The sequence below is a fragment of the Arachis hypogaea genome, chromosome 18 (genome assembly GCF_003086295.3).
Source record: "Arachis hypogaea cultivar Tifrunner chromosome 18, arahy.Tifrunner.gnm2.J5K5, whole genome shotgun sequence".
NCBI classification, from domain to species: domain Eukaryota; kingdom Viridiplantae; phylum Streptophyta; class Magnoliopsida; order Fabales; family Fabaceae; genus Arachis; species Arachis hypogaea.
Genome location: NC_092053.1, coordinates 124,038,209 through 124,054,067, shown reverse-complemented (window position 1 = coordinate 124,054,067; position 15,859 = coordinate 124,038,209). Strand labels below are relative to the sequence as shown.

General features: G+C 33.7%; 1 protein-coding gene across 1 annotated transcript; it reads right to left on the bottom strand.

The window, feature by feature from the left end:
- Positions 1 to 1,474: 1,474 nt before the first annotated feature.
- On the bottom strand, positions 1,475 to 3,449 carry LOC112772964 (uncharacterized). Its single transcript, XM_025817995.2, has 2 exons — positions 3,203 to 3,449; positions 1,475 to 2,541 (listed from the first exon to the last, which is right to left on the bottom strand). The coding sequence occupies exons 1-2, from the start codon at positions 3,309 to 3,311 to the stop codon at positions 1,700 to 1,702; spliced, it is 951 nt and encodes a 316-aa protein (XP_025673780.1). The 5' UTR covers positions 3,312 to 3,449; the 3' UTR covers positions 1,475 to 1,699.
- Between the last annotated feature and the right edge of the window lie 12,410 nt (positions 3,450 to 15,859).

Genomic DNA, 15,859 nt, shown 5'->3' with positions numbered 1-15,859 from the left:
AAGTTACTCTTGTCTCATGTGTTTTAATTATGAAAAATTTTAGGGGTAGCATTTTTGTTGCACTTAACTATTGAAAGAAAATGGATTAATTCTACACTATTAAATATCATTTTACACCATTAAAAATATTGATGATGACTAATAATTGATGGCTAAACATCACAAATTCTGCTGCTCTTAGCACTCCTCTTTAATTATTTCTTGATCGTTGTATCCATACACCTCTGACTACTTGGTTAATTAGTCATCATTCCTGATAATTCTAATGTAGTGGTGTAATGCAAGTTGATTTATTTTTTTTTTAATCAACAGTCTGATTTCTACTGTCACTACCGTAAAGACTCAAATATGCTGTTTAAGGACGAAGCCGACTCTATGTTCTTGGTCCGAATTTTTGTAACTGGAACTAACTTTTACTCAGTTTTCATAGTTTGTTGGGAATGTATTGGTACAATAACTTTGCTCTGACTCCAATCTTCTCTACAATCTTTAGTCATATTTTATTCGTATTGATAAATTTTCTCCCATGCATACAACCAAACATGCCACACCTTAGTATGACTTAGTAAGCGCGACTTATATGACTTAGTGCTAGTACATTAGTTATCGGTTGTTTATTAAGTACTATCATTTCTTACTAGAGCCTACCAACACAGACATGCCTTAATATGAATATCTTCCATGTTTACTTAGTGCTTCTATTTGCTTCAAACATTACAATAATTTTCATTATGCATTATACTTTTTCAGTTTGGCTCCCAAGTCCATGCCATGATGATATTGCTAAAACTGTATCTGTTATACTGCTAGGTTTTAAAAGAACACAAACTCATACAATTGTTATTTAAAAAATTTAATAACCTTTTATCCAGAGTGTAAAAATTGTACCCACCCGTACGATTTTCATACTCAACTCTACTATTTATGCTTATTTCTCCAATAATATTGCCACTTACGATGACAACAAAGAACTAAAATATTTATAAATATTTACTCACAATATATCATGAAATGAATATCATCACACCTAAATAAGAAAATTTTCATACACTAAAATTGTCCTTTAGTAAATAAATACTACACTATATTGATTCATACAATAGTACTTTTTTTTTTGTTTTTCATGATATTTTCTGGTCCGGCAAGTCAATGACTAATCCGCTATGGTACTGAATTCTATTTAGAGATTTGTCGCTGGTTAATGAGTTGCTGCATACACAAGGCAAAATTCAAATCTCTAACACTTGATTAAACGGACTAGTGAACTAATCACTAGATCAACCCAACTTGATTATATAATAAAATTTTTTTAATCCTCCAAAACCTCATTACCATAATTATTTTTTGGTAATTCATGGCTCATTAGTTTTCGTAACAGCTAAAACTATTAATCATTACTCTCAATGCAATAGTTATAGAAACATTAAATCAAAACACAAGTTGATATTAAAAATGTTAAAAACATTAAACAAAAGAAAAAGAAACGATGCTGCCATTCTTTAGTTTAATTATTATTAAAATCGATTTACAATAGCAATATAGAACTTCTTAAAGAGAAAATATATAAAGAGCACACCTGTTTCTCAATACAATACACACAAGCTGAAATACTATATTATTTATGAAACCATAATTCTGAAGATACAAACATCATAAAACTTTATTGTAGAATAAGGCTAAGAAGACTCTTATAATAATCTTAAGGACTTGGAATTGGCTTAGGAGGTAGAATTGGTTTCTTGAATTCAGGGTGAAATGGTAATTTAGGAATAGGCTCTTTAAAGAGAGGCTTTGGCTTTAGAAATGTCTCTTGCTCAACCTCTGGATTCTGTGGAGGAAAGAAAGGTTTCTTGGAGATTGGAAATGGTTTAGGAAATGGCTTAACAAGTGGAATTGGAACGGGCTTTTTCACTATAATCGGTTCTGGAATGGGCTTAACAATAGGAATTGGTTTCGGAATAGGTTTGAAAATTGGAATAGGCTTAACAACTGGAATTGGCTTTAACACTGGAATAGGCTTCACAATTGGAATAGGCTTAACAACTGGAATTGGCTTCAATACTGGAATAGGCTTCACAATTGGAATTGGCTTTGGAATAGGCTTAACAACTGGAATTGGCTTCAACACTGGAATAGGCTTCACAATTGGAATTGGCTTTGGAATAGGTTTAAACACCGGGATAGGCTTCACAACAGGAATTGGTTTAACAACTGGAATAGGAACCGGTTTTTTAATTATAACCGGCTTTATTACAGGTTTAACAATTGGAACCGGTTCAGGAATAGGTTTCACAATAGGAACCGGTTTTGGTATGGGCTTAACAATTGGAATTGGCTTAACAACTGGAATCGGCTTTGGTATAGGCTTAACAATGGGAATCGGCTTGACAATAGGAATTGATTTTTTGAAAAATGGCTTTTCAAAAATCGGTTTTGGATGAAAAAACCCTTTGAATTTTGCGTCTCTATCATGAGCTTCTTCAGGGGTTTTTGTTGCCGAGTCTTGGTTTCCAAGTTTACTCTCGCTCTTGGCTTCATTTCCTGTTTGAGAAATGCAAAGGAAAAGAAAAGTTGAAAATTAATAATAAGTTATATTCATAATAACAAATGAGATATAAATGAAAAGGTTTAATTGAATGATACCTTATAACCAAAATTCATTGAAAATTTCATTTTAACGTTAAACTCGGTTACTATATAAATATATTATAATTGATTTAATAATTATTATATATATATATATATATTTGTAAATCATTTTATTGCATTAGCAAAACTTCTTTTTCACTACTTAAATGGCTATATGCAACTAATTATACTCATTTTTGAAAGTGTAATAACTAATAAGCGTAAATGATTTGTTATTTATAAGGTTTAATTATTTCGTTAATATTATATGGTTTTTTAGTTAGGATTTTATAGTTTCAAAATTTAGAATTAGTTTTAATTTTTTTAAAAATACAATAATATTTATTTTTAGAATATGTTATAATTCATCGTATATCAAATACATACAAGAGTGAATATTTCACAAAACTTTGTGTATTTAAAAAAATAGATAGAAAAGACTTAATCAAAATTTTTTATCTAATACAAAAATTGAAGTACAAACTTTTAAACGGTAATAAGAATAATTTACTTAACAATTTGATAAAATTATAATAATCTACACAATAATCAAGCCTATTTATAATGAACAAACCTGAAAGTTGAGTTGCCAGCACAGCGGAGTTAGCAAAAAAGCTAACAAGAATGAAGAGAGGAAGCAAGAAGCGCAAGAATGCGCAGTCAAGTGTGGAAACCATTCTCATTGAGAAAACTAATAATATTCCACACACCAAACCTTGAAAGGGAGAAAATAGAAACAAGTATCTTAATAAGACTTGTGTGTGTGTTGTTCTATGTACTATAAGCTTTGTGTTATTTATACTACTTAGATTATAGTATGTAGTCCAACTACTAGTACTGTGCATCAATTACCTTTAAATTTTGTTAATACTCAGAGATTTTAGGTTTAGTAGTTGTGAATTGTGTTTAAAGATTATTGGAGTGACGAGCGATTAGCACCGTTTTTGTCGATAAATACACAGTGCTCTTTTAATGAGCCTCCCAAGTTAGGTGTTTTAATTTGTGTACTTTATTATTATATGAGTGAGAGCTAGAATATTACCTGAAACTTAGATGAAGAAATAATACTTATCATTATTATTAATAGCTTCAAGTACAAGTTTGTGTGTATGTGTGAAATTTATCATATTTCATTATTTTTTTTAATATTGACAATTGTTGTGGCACTTCGTCACTACTGATTAATTTCCTTTTCACGTGTAAAGTGTATTAGGTAGTAAGCATGAGGTCGTCAAGCAAACAACCATCATTATCAGTATAACATAGAAAAAAAATTATTAAATTTATTAGTCTTATAATAAAATTTATTAAAAATTTATTTGTTTAATGTGTATTGTAAAAATTTGATTGAAAATAATAGATGGATCAATTTGTCTAATAAAAATAATTCTTGATGACTTCTAAAAAATTAAAATTTGTTCAGACCAACTTAAAGTGTTCAATTTAAAATTGGTTTAATTATTCTGTCAATTCTTATAGTTTCGTTAAATTTTTAGTTAGGTCCTTATACTTTTTTTTTTTTCAATTAGGTTCCTATACCATATCGAATTTTGTGATTAAGTTTCAACTATGATAAAAACGTTGAAATTAATAGAATATTATATTAACTATACGGAATATTCTATTAATTTTACCGTTTTTATCACAGCATAGACTTAATTACAAAATTTGATATGTTATATAGGAACTCAATTAAAAAGAAAAAAAGTATAGAGACCTAATTATAAATTCAGTAAAATTATAAAAACCAAGAAAGTAATTAAACCTTTAAAATTCTTTTAAAACCAATTTTGATATTTTAAATAAACCACAAAAAATATCCTCAAAAGATTTAAACACCTATAAAAATATCCCTAAAAGATTAAAACAACAAAAATTCCTCAAAACATTTAAAAACATGATAAAAATTAACTATATATATTATTTTAATACAATTTATTATTAATATGGTTAGAAATATAAAATATTTTTATTCTTAAAATTTGATGCAAGAAAATTTTTTTATAATTCTTTTAATGGTCAAAACCTAATAAAGAATGAAAAAGAGGTTTAGGATCGTCCACTTGTACTTTTGTTTATTATATTTTTTAAATAGTTATTCATTTATAAATACATAAATTTTTTGTAAATATATAAATTATTTATTATTTACAATATTTTTTATTTTTATCATGTTTTTATATCTTTTAAAAAATTTGTATAATTTTAATTTTCTTAAGAGTAATTTTGTTGGTGCTTAAATCTTGTAAGATATTTTTAGTGTTTTACTCGGATAGAAAATTTGGAAATCAACCTTTTACTACAATCAATCATCTTTATCTTTTTTCCTCCCTCCCTATCTCATTATCTGCCCATCTAATTATTAAACATTATATTTGAATTTTTTGTTGTTGAATGGCTGTTTGCTAAAAAGAAAAAAAGTTTATTATTTGATTAACCCACATTAAAAAGAAACTGTGTTAAAAAAAAACGGTTTTTTTTTTTCCAAAATACAATGCGAAGCTTCTCATCCCTCCATTCTCTCTTGTTTGTTGTAAAGAAAAATTGTTTTTACATTTTCCTTTTTTGAATTTTTTTTTGTATCTGTTTTTTAAATATATAATTGTTAACTGAAAAAGTAGTTGGTTCTCTGATTGGACCTCAAAAAATAAATTGCTCAGAGATAAACAATGTAAAGCTTAGATTCTATGTTATCTGATATTATTATTATTATTATTATTATTATTATTATTATTATTATTATTATTATTATTATTATTATTAAAATGGTGATTGGAACAAACAAATGAAAAGTGATAGAAATATTAGAAATTCAGAGAGAAAAATTTAATGTATTTATGCAGGATCTGGTTCTTTTAAAATTGTATTGTCACTTTATAGAAAAAAGTACATCATTAATTACCATTGAATTAAAATAGTAAAGTTCACTGATAATAAATATTACAAATTCAAAGGTGATTAAAACATCACTTTACCACTTTACTAACATTGTCACTTTAGAGGATCCTTTTCCGTTTATGCATATCTGAGTTGTGTGAATATGAGAATACCTAGTTATATATAGAAATATTTGACAACTATTACAATTACTAATAATATTTATTATCTAACCAACCTAAATACTAACTAATATAGTTACTTTAATATCTCCTTTAAACTCAATGCAAGTAGAAGCTAAATGAAATTATTTTGAGTTTGGAACACTAAATTTTAAAAACGTATAGGATGATGAGCCTTTGTAAAGATATTAACTGTTTAATCCATAGTCGCAACAACTATTAGACGAATAGCACCAATGAGAAGAAGTTGACATACAAAGCGATAATCAATCTTGATGTGTTTGGTACACTCGTAAAAGATATTATTATGGATAATTTGAATAACACTCCTGTTATCACAATAATGATCAGTGGGAGAAGACTCAATAGCCCCCAAATCTTCAAGAAGCCAATAAATTGCCAGTACTTCAGCAGAAATAATGTTAGCCAAAGCACGATATTCTACTTTGGTGCTTTAGAGAGTAGTAAAAGTTTACTTCTTAACTTGCTAGGAGATAAGAAAGTCATAAAAAAAGTAATTAGTAGTAGAACATCAATAAGTAGGGTCATTAGCCCAATCAGCATCAAAATATGTCTGAAGAGTCAAAGAAGATTGAGTTAAAAAATGAAGACCCTAAAACATAGTACCTGTGATATAACAAAGAATACGAAGAACAACAACATAATGAGTAGTGCAGGGGCTGATAAGAACTGACTAGCAACATGAACATGATAAGCAATATCTGGTCGAGTAACATTGAAGTAAACAAGACCACCAATCACCTGTCTGTAGAAAGTGGGATTATCTAAAATTGTGCCATTCAACGGAGTGAGACGAGCATTAGGCTCAAGAGGAGTACATTCTGTGTGACTATCAGTAAGTCCAGCCCTAGCAAGAAGATCAGATACATACTTTGCTTGAGAAAGATAAATGCCATCATTTGACGAGATGACTTCAAGACCAAAAAAATAACTAAGAGATCTAAAATCTTTCATTTCAAACTGGTAGTTGAGGCTGGCTTTAAGATCACGATGCCATCAACATCATCTCCAATAATGATCATGTCATCAGCATATAATAGGAGAAAAACAACACCCTTGGTACTCTTGCGAATGAAAAGAGCATTCTCATAAGGACTGCAAGTGAAATCGAGATTGTAGACAATAATACTAAACTTTTCAAACCATTCTAGAAGAGCTTTTTTAAGATCATAAAGTGCTTTTTAAAGAAGACAAACTTTGTTAGGAGAACAAGAATATCCCAGATGAGATTTCATGTAAACCTTCTTTGTAAAATCATTATTAAGAATGGCATTTTTTACATCTATCTGACTGAGAGAAGAACAACAGAAATTGCAAGAAGAACTCAAATAGACATGAGGTGAGCATTAAGAGAAAAAGTCTCTTCATAATCCATATTATATTCTTAAGTGCATCTTTGAGCAACTAATTGAGCCTTATATCTGTCAATAGAACCATCAGAGCGAGTCTTGATCTTGTATACCCATCTACTAACCACTACTTCCTAATAAGAAGAAGGATCAACTAAGTCCCATGTGTGCACTTTATCTACTGTTTGGATTTCTTCCTGGATTGTTTGCTGCCAATTTGGATCTGTGGAGGCTTCTTTATATGACTTAGGTTCATGGATGTGAAGGATAGTAGCAAAACAATAATAATCAAGAATACAAAGAGGTGGATTTTTTACCTTGAAAATGCGAGTGGGTGGAGGAGGAAAGATTACAGGAGAAGGATCATTGTTTGGTTTTGGATCATCAGGAACAAGAGAAAGCGCAAAATGGGAGGATCAAGAGGTGACTAGAAATAGTATCTGTAGTTTAAAGGAGGAGAAATTAGAAAATATGTGATGCTCATAGAATACAACATGACGAGATATGCAAATTTGTCTAGAGATGGGATCCCAACAATGCTAGACTTTATGTTTAGTACCATAACCAAGAAAACATCACAAACAAGCACGAGGTTCAAGTCTATTATGTTCATGGGGTTGAAGGAGAACAAAATAGACAAACCAAAAAATCTAAGAGAACTATAGTTAGGTGACATATTATAAAGATGCTCAAAGGGAATTATGTTACTAAGAACAGAGGAAGGAAGACGATTAATAATGTGAACAGCAGTGAGGATAGCTTCAACACTATGCACGTTCAAGACAAGAAGAGGAAATGAGCATTTCATGAACAGATCAAGGATGTGACAATGCTTGCGTTCTGCTCTTCCATTTTGTTGAGACGTATCGGAACAAGAGAACTTAAATAAGGTGCCTTGCTCAGCATGAAATTTCAAAAGTTTGGTATCACGGTACTCCATTACATTATCACGTCAAAAAATTTTAATGACTTTAGAAAACTGTGCTTTAATCATAGTAACAAAATTGATGTAAAGCTGAGGCAACTCGGATCTATTAGACATCAAATAAATCTAAGTGAACCGTGAATAATCATCAATAAATACTACAAAATATCGAGCCCTACCCAAAGAAGTTGTGGGAGCAGGGCCCCAAATATTAGAATATATAAGATCAAAGGAAGAACAAACAAGAGATGAACTATTATTAAAAGACAAAGCTGGTTGTTTTGCAGTTTGACAAGAAATGCAATCAAAAGATTCATATTGATTGATCCTAAAACTTTCTTAGAGTTGAAATAGCCTTCCGATCTTACATCCAGCCCCGATAATCTATCTCGTCCGAAGATCTAGCACATGATAATCAGAAATAAAGAAATTGACATAAAAACTAAGTTCAACTAGTTGAGCCATAGAGATAAAATTAAAGTTTAATTTAGGAATGGAATAAGCATCGAAAAGATGGAGATCAAAATGTGTGATAGATCTTTTATGATTCACATGCATAAGGGATCCATTGGTAGTGTGGTTAGAAGGTATTGTGGTAGTGGTTAATAAAGAGAAAAGATGGTGCATGGGTGACATGTGATTAAAACAACCAGAATCAAAATACCATTTAGAATTTCTTGGATAAGCGGATAAAGCAGCAAATGTATTACCAAAGAAGGAGAGAAGTTGTTTAAGAAAAGACTCAATATCGGTTAGAGAAACAAGAGATGAACTACCAGAAGTAGATGAGGTAGATGCATCAGCGGCAACAACAGTAACAGGCACGGGCTTATAAGCATTAGAATGAGGATGATTTTTGTTCTGATCTTTATGAGCCGAATGAATAGGACAAGTAGTAATCAAGTGGCCCAGTTGTTTGCAGTAGTGACAAAACACGATGGAATAATTAGAGACAATGTGACCTTTCTATTTGAATTTCTAGTATTCGATGGAGAGACAATCTGGAAGAATGTGACTAGAACGACTACAATTTCAACAAAATTTCGTCTTTGTCAGTAACTTCAAAAACAACAACAAATTTGAAATAAGTCAATCAGAGACGTGTCTTCTCCTCCATCGAGTTCTCTCTTCTCCTCACCCTCGCCGCCGTCGACGCCATCGATCTCTCTCTTTGTCGCCGTCAAGCTTGCTCTTTGTCTCTCTGTCCCATTCTCCGGTAAGTATTAAGCATTGCTTCTTGAATTTGTTTTTGCTTGTTTTGTACTGTTAATCTGTTGTTAATAATACTGATTCAGTTGCTGGGTTAGTTCAGTGATTCTGAGTTGCTATATTCTGTCATAATAATATTATTGCTGGTTTTTTGATCTGTCTCTCTGTCCCTTTTTCTGGTAAGCATTAAGCACTGCTTTTTAAATTTGTATTTAATTTTTTGCTTGTTTTGTACTGTTAATTTGTTGTTAATAATACTGATTGAGTTACTGGGTTAGTACACTAATTCTGAGTTGTTAAAATTTTGTTAATTTCTAATTATTCTTAATTTGTTATATTCTATTATAATAATATTATTGTTAGTTTTCTGATTTTTTAATTTTGTGTGTTAATTTTAATGATGTCCAACAATTCCAAATAAGTTTTATGTTTTCATATACTAATGCTAGTTTATTATACACTGAGAATGCTATACTTTCATATCTTAATAGTTAATAGTAAATAAAATAACAAAATTTATTTCATTTAATAAAGTTATAGTCAATATGTGAAATTATAAAATTTTAAATTTTATTAGGTTAAAAATGATTAAATTTAAATATTTAAAATTATATATAAAATTTTTAATAATTTTATTTAATATTTAATTAAATCGGTTGAATTCAATTAAACTTTGATCAAATCATTAAATCAATAAATCAGTCGTTTTATTGGTTCATTGACCGATCCAATTCTCAATCTTAATCTACTAAAGATTTAAACCCCAAAAAAATAAATATTTTTTTCTATTATTAACTTCGATCAAATCTTGAACCCGAATATACCTATTGCAAGATAAGGAAATTTACCACTAAATCAAGTTCTCGCGTGTAGAAATAAACAAACTTATATAGTACCAATCAAATTAAAAGATATATTTTGTTGGATAAAATATAAATTATTATTTCTTTTATTGTTTATGGTATTCTCAAACTAACAAGTTAATAATTAATTTGTCGCGAATCTGAGCTCTATTTAAAGATTTATCGCCAATTAGTTATTGCATGTACGAGATAAGATTCAAATTCTCAATCTTTTTTTTTTTTGGTAGTCAAAGGGGGCTGAAAGCCCCAAAAAGAAAACAAACAGTTATAAATCAATAACACAACGGGGTAAGGAGACCCCTCTCATGTCAGCATCTAAGATGGATCTCAAATCCATAAAAGGGGAGTCAATGAAGCTGTACCCTGCATCTCTCTCCTCCACACTTTTTTTTGCCAGCCAGTCTGCAGCCTGGTTACCTTCCCTATAGGTATGTCTGATTTTAACACTCCATTGTTTTTTCAACCAAACATTGATACTCCTGATTAAGTTATTTGGGTGTTGATTCAGTCTCCTTCCTTTCGTAATTGCTTCATATACAGCCCTTGAGTCTACTTCAAGTTCCACTCTTTTGAACCCCAAATCCCAGGCAGTCTTCAATGCATAGCATACTCCCCACAATTCATCTTGAAAGGCAGAACAAGTCCCTAAATTAGCCATGAAGCCGGCAACCCATCTCCCCCAATGGTCCCTTGCCAGGCCACCACATCCTGAACCTTTTTCGTTGGACGCCCCATCAGAATTGAATTTTATCCAGCCTTCTACAGGGGGTTTCCACGCTACTTCAATCTCCACTCTTCTTTTCTTTTGACAGAATAACTCCTCTTTTTTGAAAGCTTCATTTATGGAATTTGTTGTCTGAAAAATAGTTGCTATAGCGTCTATCGGCCGTCTGAAGGGAGGAGAGAAGATTTCACAGTTACGCCACCTCCATAGCCACCAGCAGGTAACTGAGAATTTTGTGATCCATGGAGTTTGGTTATTCTTTCCTAACTCTGTTGTTAAATTTCATCGGAGCCAAACATCGAAGGGAGCTCTAAAGAAGCTTTGAATTTTACAGGGATTAATTAATTGAGTCCATATACTTGAAGCAGCAGGACAATCTCGCAGGACATGGCTTTGATCTTCCGTCAGACTATTGCAACGATGACATTCATCTCCTGTACCAAATAATTTTCTTCTTCTCGCACCTGTCATCAATTTCCTATGCAAGGTTAGCCACATAAGGATTTTTATTTTCTGGGGTCCTTTCCATCCCCATAAAACTTCCTATATGCGGTCCTGTGTATCTATCTGCTGGCTGATTTTTCTATATGTACTTGCTATGTTGAATTCTCCTGTTGGTGTCAAACTCCATAGAATTTTGTCTTCTTCAAGGTTATCCCAAGGGGGATGTATGGCCTGAATTTTATAGATTATGTTATCTGGAAGATATCTTCTGAGTAAGTTAAAATCCCATCCTCCATTTAGGTCAGTAGCTTCTGTGAGAGTGATTTCCATGTTTTCCTCTTCTACTGGTATGATAGCTTTTTGGATTAAGCTACCTTCGTTCTTAAGCCAGGGGTCAATCCACAGCCGAATTCTCCTACCATTTCCAATGGAAAACTCAATGTTATCTTTAAAAGAACCCCATACTTTTGCTAAACTTCTCCACAGATCAGAGTCTGATTGCTTGCTGAGGATATTTTGTCTCAGGTCTTGTCCTCTCCCATATTTACTGAGCATTACTTGCGCCCATAAGCTTTCTTTTTCCATAACTAATCTCCAAATGATCTTTTGTAAAAAAGCCTCGTTCATCTTACTTAGCTTTCGAAAACCGAGACCACCCTCTTTAATTGGCTTGCATATAGTCTCCCAGCTTATAGCGTGAACCTTCCTGCTCTCTCTACCATCCCCCCAGATAAAGCTTCGCTGTATCCTTTCAACCTCTTTGCAAATACCTTTCGGGACTTGGGTATGCATCATATCATAATTGAGAATGGGACTGATGACTGCCTTGGCCAGAGTTATCCTCCCTGCCATCGATAAACAATTCATCTTCCATCCTCCTAGCTTGTTCTTTACTCTATCAAGAGTAGTTTTAAAGTTGTCCTTCTTCTTCCTGTTATCACTAATCATAGCTCCTAAGTATTTGCCAAGATTGGACTGTTCTTGGAATCCACTGATATTGCTGATCTGGTTCCTGAGCCTCTCTTCAACATTCTTAGAAAAAACAATTGCAGTTTTTTCTGCATTAATTTTTAAGCCAGAAACTTGTCCAAATCTGTTAAGAGCCCTCAAGATGCCTTCAATTTGGTCAACAGAAGCTTGTGAAAAAAGGATTAAATCATCCGCAAATAGGAGGTGAGAGATAAATGGTCTTTCTCTCCCTGCCCTCATAGGTTTCCAATCGCCTTTATCTACCAGGTCCTCTATAAAGTGTGATAGTTTATCCATAGCTATTACAAACAAGTATGGCGAGAGGGGGTCGCCTTGCCTGAGTCCCCGGGTAGGAGTGATCATATCAGTTTTTCCTCCATTCCACAGAATTTTATAAGTCACCGAATTGATACACTCTTTTATGAGTCGTCTGGCCACACCTTCAATTCCAAATTCAGCTATGCATTCATCCACAAAGCTCCATCTCAAGCAATCATAAGCTTTAGCAAAATCAATTTTTATCGCCATAAACTTTTTCTTACCCTTCATACGCTTCATATCATGAATCATCTCCTTTGCAATAATGACATTATCATGAATGACTCTTCCTGGGACAAAACTGGATTGATTAGGGGAAATACGGTCATGTAAGGTAGGCTTAATTCTCTCCACCAACAGTTTAGAGATGCATTTATATACCACATTACAAAGAGCAATGGGTCGGAATTGTGATATAAATTCAAGTTGGTCAATTTTGGGTATGAGGGTAATGAGGGTTTGGTTTATTTCTCTTATCTCTTCTGGATTTTCCCAAATTCTTTTAATAAAACTACAGACAGAGTCTTTCACCATACTCCAATTCTCCTTATAGAAGTAGGCTGGGAATCCATCCTCTCCCGGAGCTTTTAGTGACCCAATGTGAAAAATAGCCTTCTGGATTTCTTCATTATTTGGCTGCTTCAGTAAGGCCGCTTTATGTTCATCTTTCATGACTGGGTAAGAGATAGGCAGATCAAGACTTAGGTAGTCTGTGGACTCTTCCTTATAAAGACTAGAGTAAAAGCTCACTGCCATGTCTTTGAGTTCTTGTTGTTCCTCACACCAAGATCCATCCCCTCTTCTAAGTTTTAAAATCCTGTTCTTCCATCTCCTTATAGCTGTTTTTGTGTGATAAAACTTCGTATTGCGGTCTCCATTAACAATCCATTGCTGTCGAGATTTCTGCAACCAAAGTAATTCCTCCTGGTTTAAAATTTGATCGAGTTCTCTTGACAAATCTCTTTCCAGCTTTTCTAGGTGAGGATTTCTTCCATAGGTGGGGGCTTTTTGAATACCCGCCAGTCTGTTCAAAATGGTTCTTTTCTTCCTGAAAACATTCCCAAAGACTTCTAAATTCCAACTCTTTAAAGCTTCAGTGAGGGATTCCAGGGCTCTCGGGAGGGGGGTGTCATTTGTCCAAGTCTTCTCAATGAACTCGTTAAAAGATGGGTGTGTTTTCCACATGACCTCAAAATGAAAAGGTCTTTCTCCCAACAGTCTCATACCCGGGGTAAGATTAACAAGGAGAGGGTGATGATCTGAATTGACTCTCGGAAGGATGTCCACCCTAGCATTCATGTATCTTCTTCGCCATTCAGCATTAGCTAGACCCCTGTCCAAGCGCTTGAAGACTCTCTCCATGCCGTCTCTTTGACCACCCTTCCAAGTATACTTTGATCCGACAAATTCCAGGTCTAAGAGGTTACAACTTTGTATCCAATTTTTAAATCTTTGGCACGCATGTTGGTCGGCTCTCGCCCCACCTTTCTTCTCTCCTTCCTCTGCAATCTCATTAAAGTCTCCTATGACCATCCAAGCATCCGTAGTAGCATCAGCCAATCTTTTTAAGTTTTCCCATAAGTTTTTTCTAATTCCTTCTTGGGGACTTGCATAGACTGCTGTAAGCTTCCAAGGAGAGTGGCTAGGGTCCTTTACCTCCATGGCAACATATTGGTGGTGTGTCTCCAATATATTAATGGTCAGCGCTGGATTATCCCATAACACCCAGATTCCACCTACATAACCATCCGCTTCTTCCAAAAAGGAAAAGTTAAAACCAAGAGCTTTTATCACTTCTGTAGCTTTATTTCCATTACATTTTGGCTCATAGATTAGAGTAATATCAGGTCTGTGCTGAGACTTTATTTCTTTGAGTGTGCGAATTGTAGCCTTATTCGCAACACCTCTAATGTTCCAAGCAACAATAATCATGGTAAAAGTAAGCTAAAAGGAGGAACTCCTACTAAGGACAGCTGGAAAAACTTGAACCACAAAGGGGAAACAAAAGTGGTCCTGGACCATTAATTGCACTGCATGTCTTCCACCTGAGGTGGATTAACTCCTTGCTGAATTGCCTTATTTGCTTCTTCATTCTCATATACTAACATAGCTTCCACCAATTCACTAGTTTGTAGTGAGTTAAAAGGTGGATCAGGTGGTTTACTCTGGGCTGGATCCTCCAAAGCTGTCTGAGGGATAGCTAAGGAGAGTACTTGGCTTGGTTGAGTGGATACAATCCAATTTTCTTGAAAATGGGGAGGATGATCAGGGTTGTTCAAAATAAAGTCATTGGGCTGGACAGAGGAAGAGTTTGGTGTGTTGCAGGTTTGGGTCATGGCATAAGGGTTTTTGTCTAATTGGTGTTCTGGTTGGGAAACAGGGTTATTACTATTAATCTGTTGGTGTTGGACAGTGTTTTTTTCTGGTGTATTAGCTATTTGGGCTTGTTTGTGGGCATGTGTGTTTGGGCTTTTTGGTCTGGTTGTGGACATATGGGTAGGGTTAACTGGCTTAGGAAGGTCTAGATTATTCTTCTTATGAGAGGAAGTTGAGGACATACCTTTGTCTTTTTCTGATTGTGGTTCATTACTGATTCCTGCCGTCGCTTTAGGATTGCTTTCTTCATTCCTTTTAGGTTCTTCCTCTGCTAGTACAGCAAAACGTGACTGTCGCCTCTCACTTTCTATCTTTCTTTCCTTCTCCTTTTCTTTTCCACCTCCTCCACTACTTGTACCTTCTCCTGGTTTTGTGGTCTTTTTGCCACGCGTAGACCTCTGTACTATCATCCAGGGGCCAAAGGCATCAGCAGGTTCCTCTATCACTTTTTTGCCCTTGTCGATATTCTTATTTCCATTTCTATCCTCTTCTTCAACCTCTGCATTTGTCGCTTGACCTTCCTTCTGGATTTGTTGCTCTGGTGAGGGGTCTTGTTTTCCTTCCTTGCAGTTGGCTTTGTCATGTCCCACTCTTCCACACCTAAAGCATACCAAATGAATGCCCTCATATTCCACTACATGAGTTTGTCCGTTAATCTGGTATTGAGAGACTAGAGGCTGTTGTAGGTCAACCTCCACACATAACCGTGCAAATTTTTCCCTTGTGATTTCTGCTGTATTTGTGTCCACCTTGATGGTTTTTTCCACAATGTTTCCTATTTTTTCCAAAATAGGTCTACAGTAGTACTCTATGGCCAAACCTGGAAGTCTAATCCAAGCTGCTATATTATCTATGGGCGTATTCATTGGATTGAAATCTGGTTTTCACATCCTTACTGAGAGGTAGTGATCCAGAATTTTCCATGGCCCCTCCATTAAAGCAAAATCCAGATCTTCAGAATTATAGAACTTGAC

What these genes read in the sequence shown, in the direction of transcription:
- LOC112772964 (XM_025817995.2), bottom strand. Translation starts at nt 3,311, where the DNA reads ATGAGAATGGTTTCCACACTTGACTGCGCATTCTTGCGCTTCTTGCTT. An exon ending in GCTGGCAACTCAACTTTCAG is followed by an intron (nt 2,542 to 3,202) that starts GTTTGTTCATTA and finishes TTTCTCAAACAG; the next exon opens with GAAATGAAGCCAAGAGCGAG.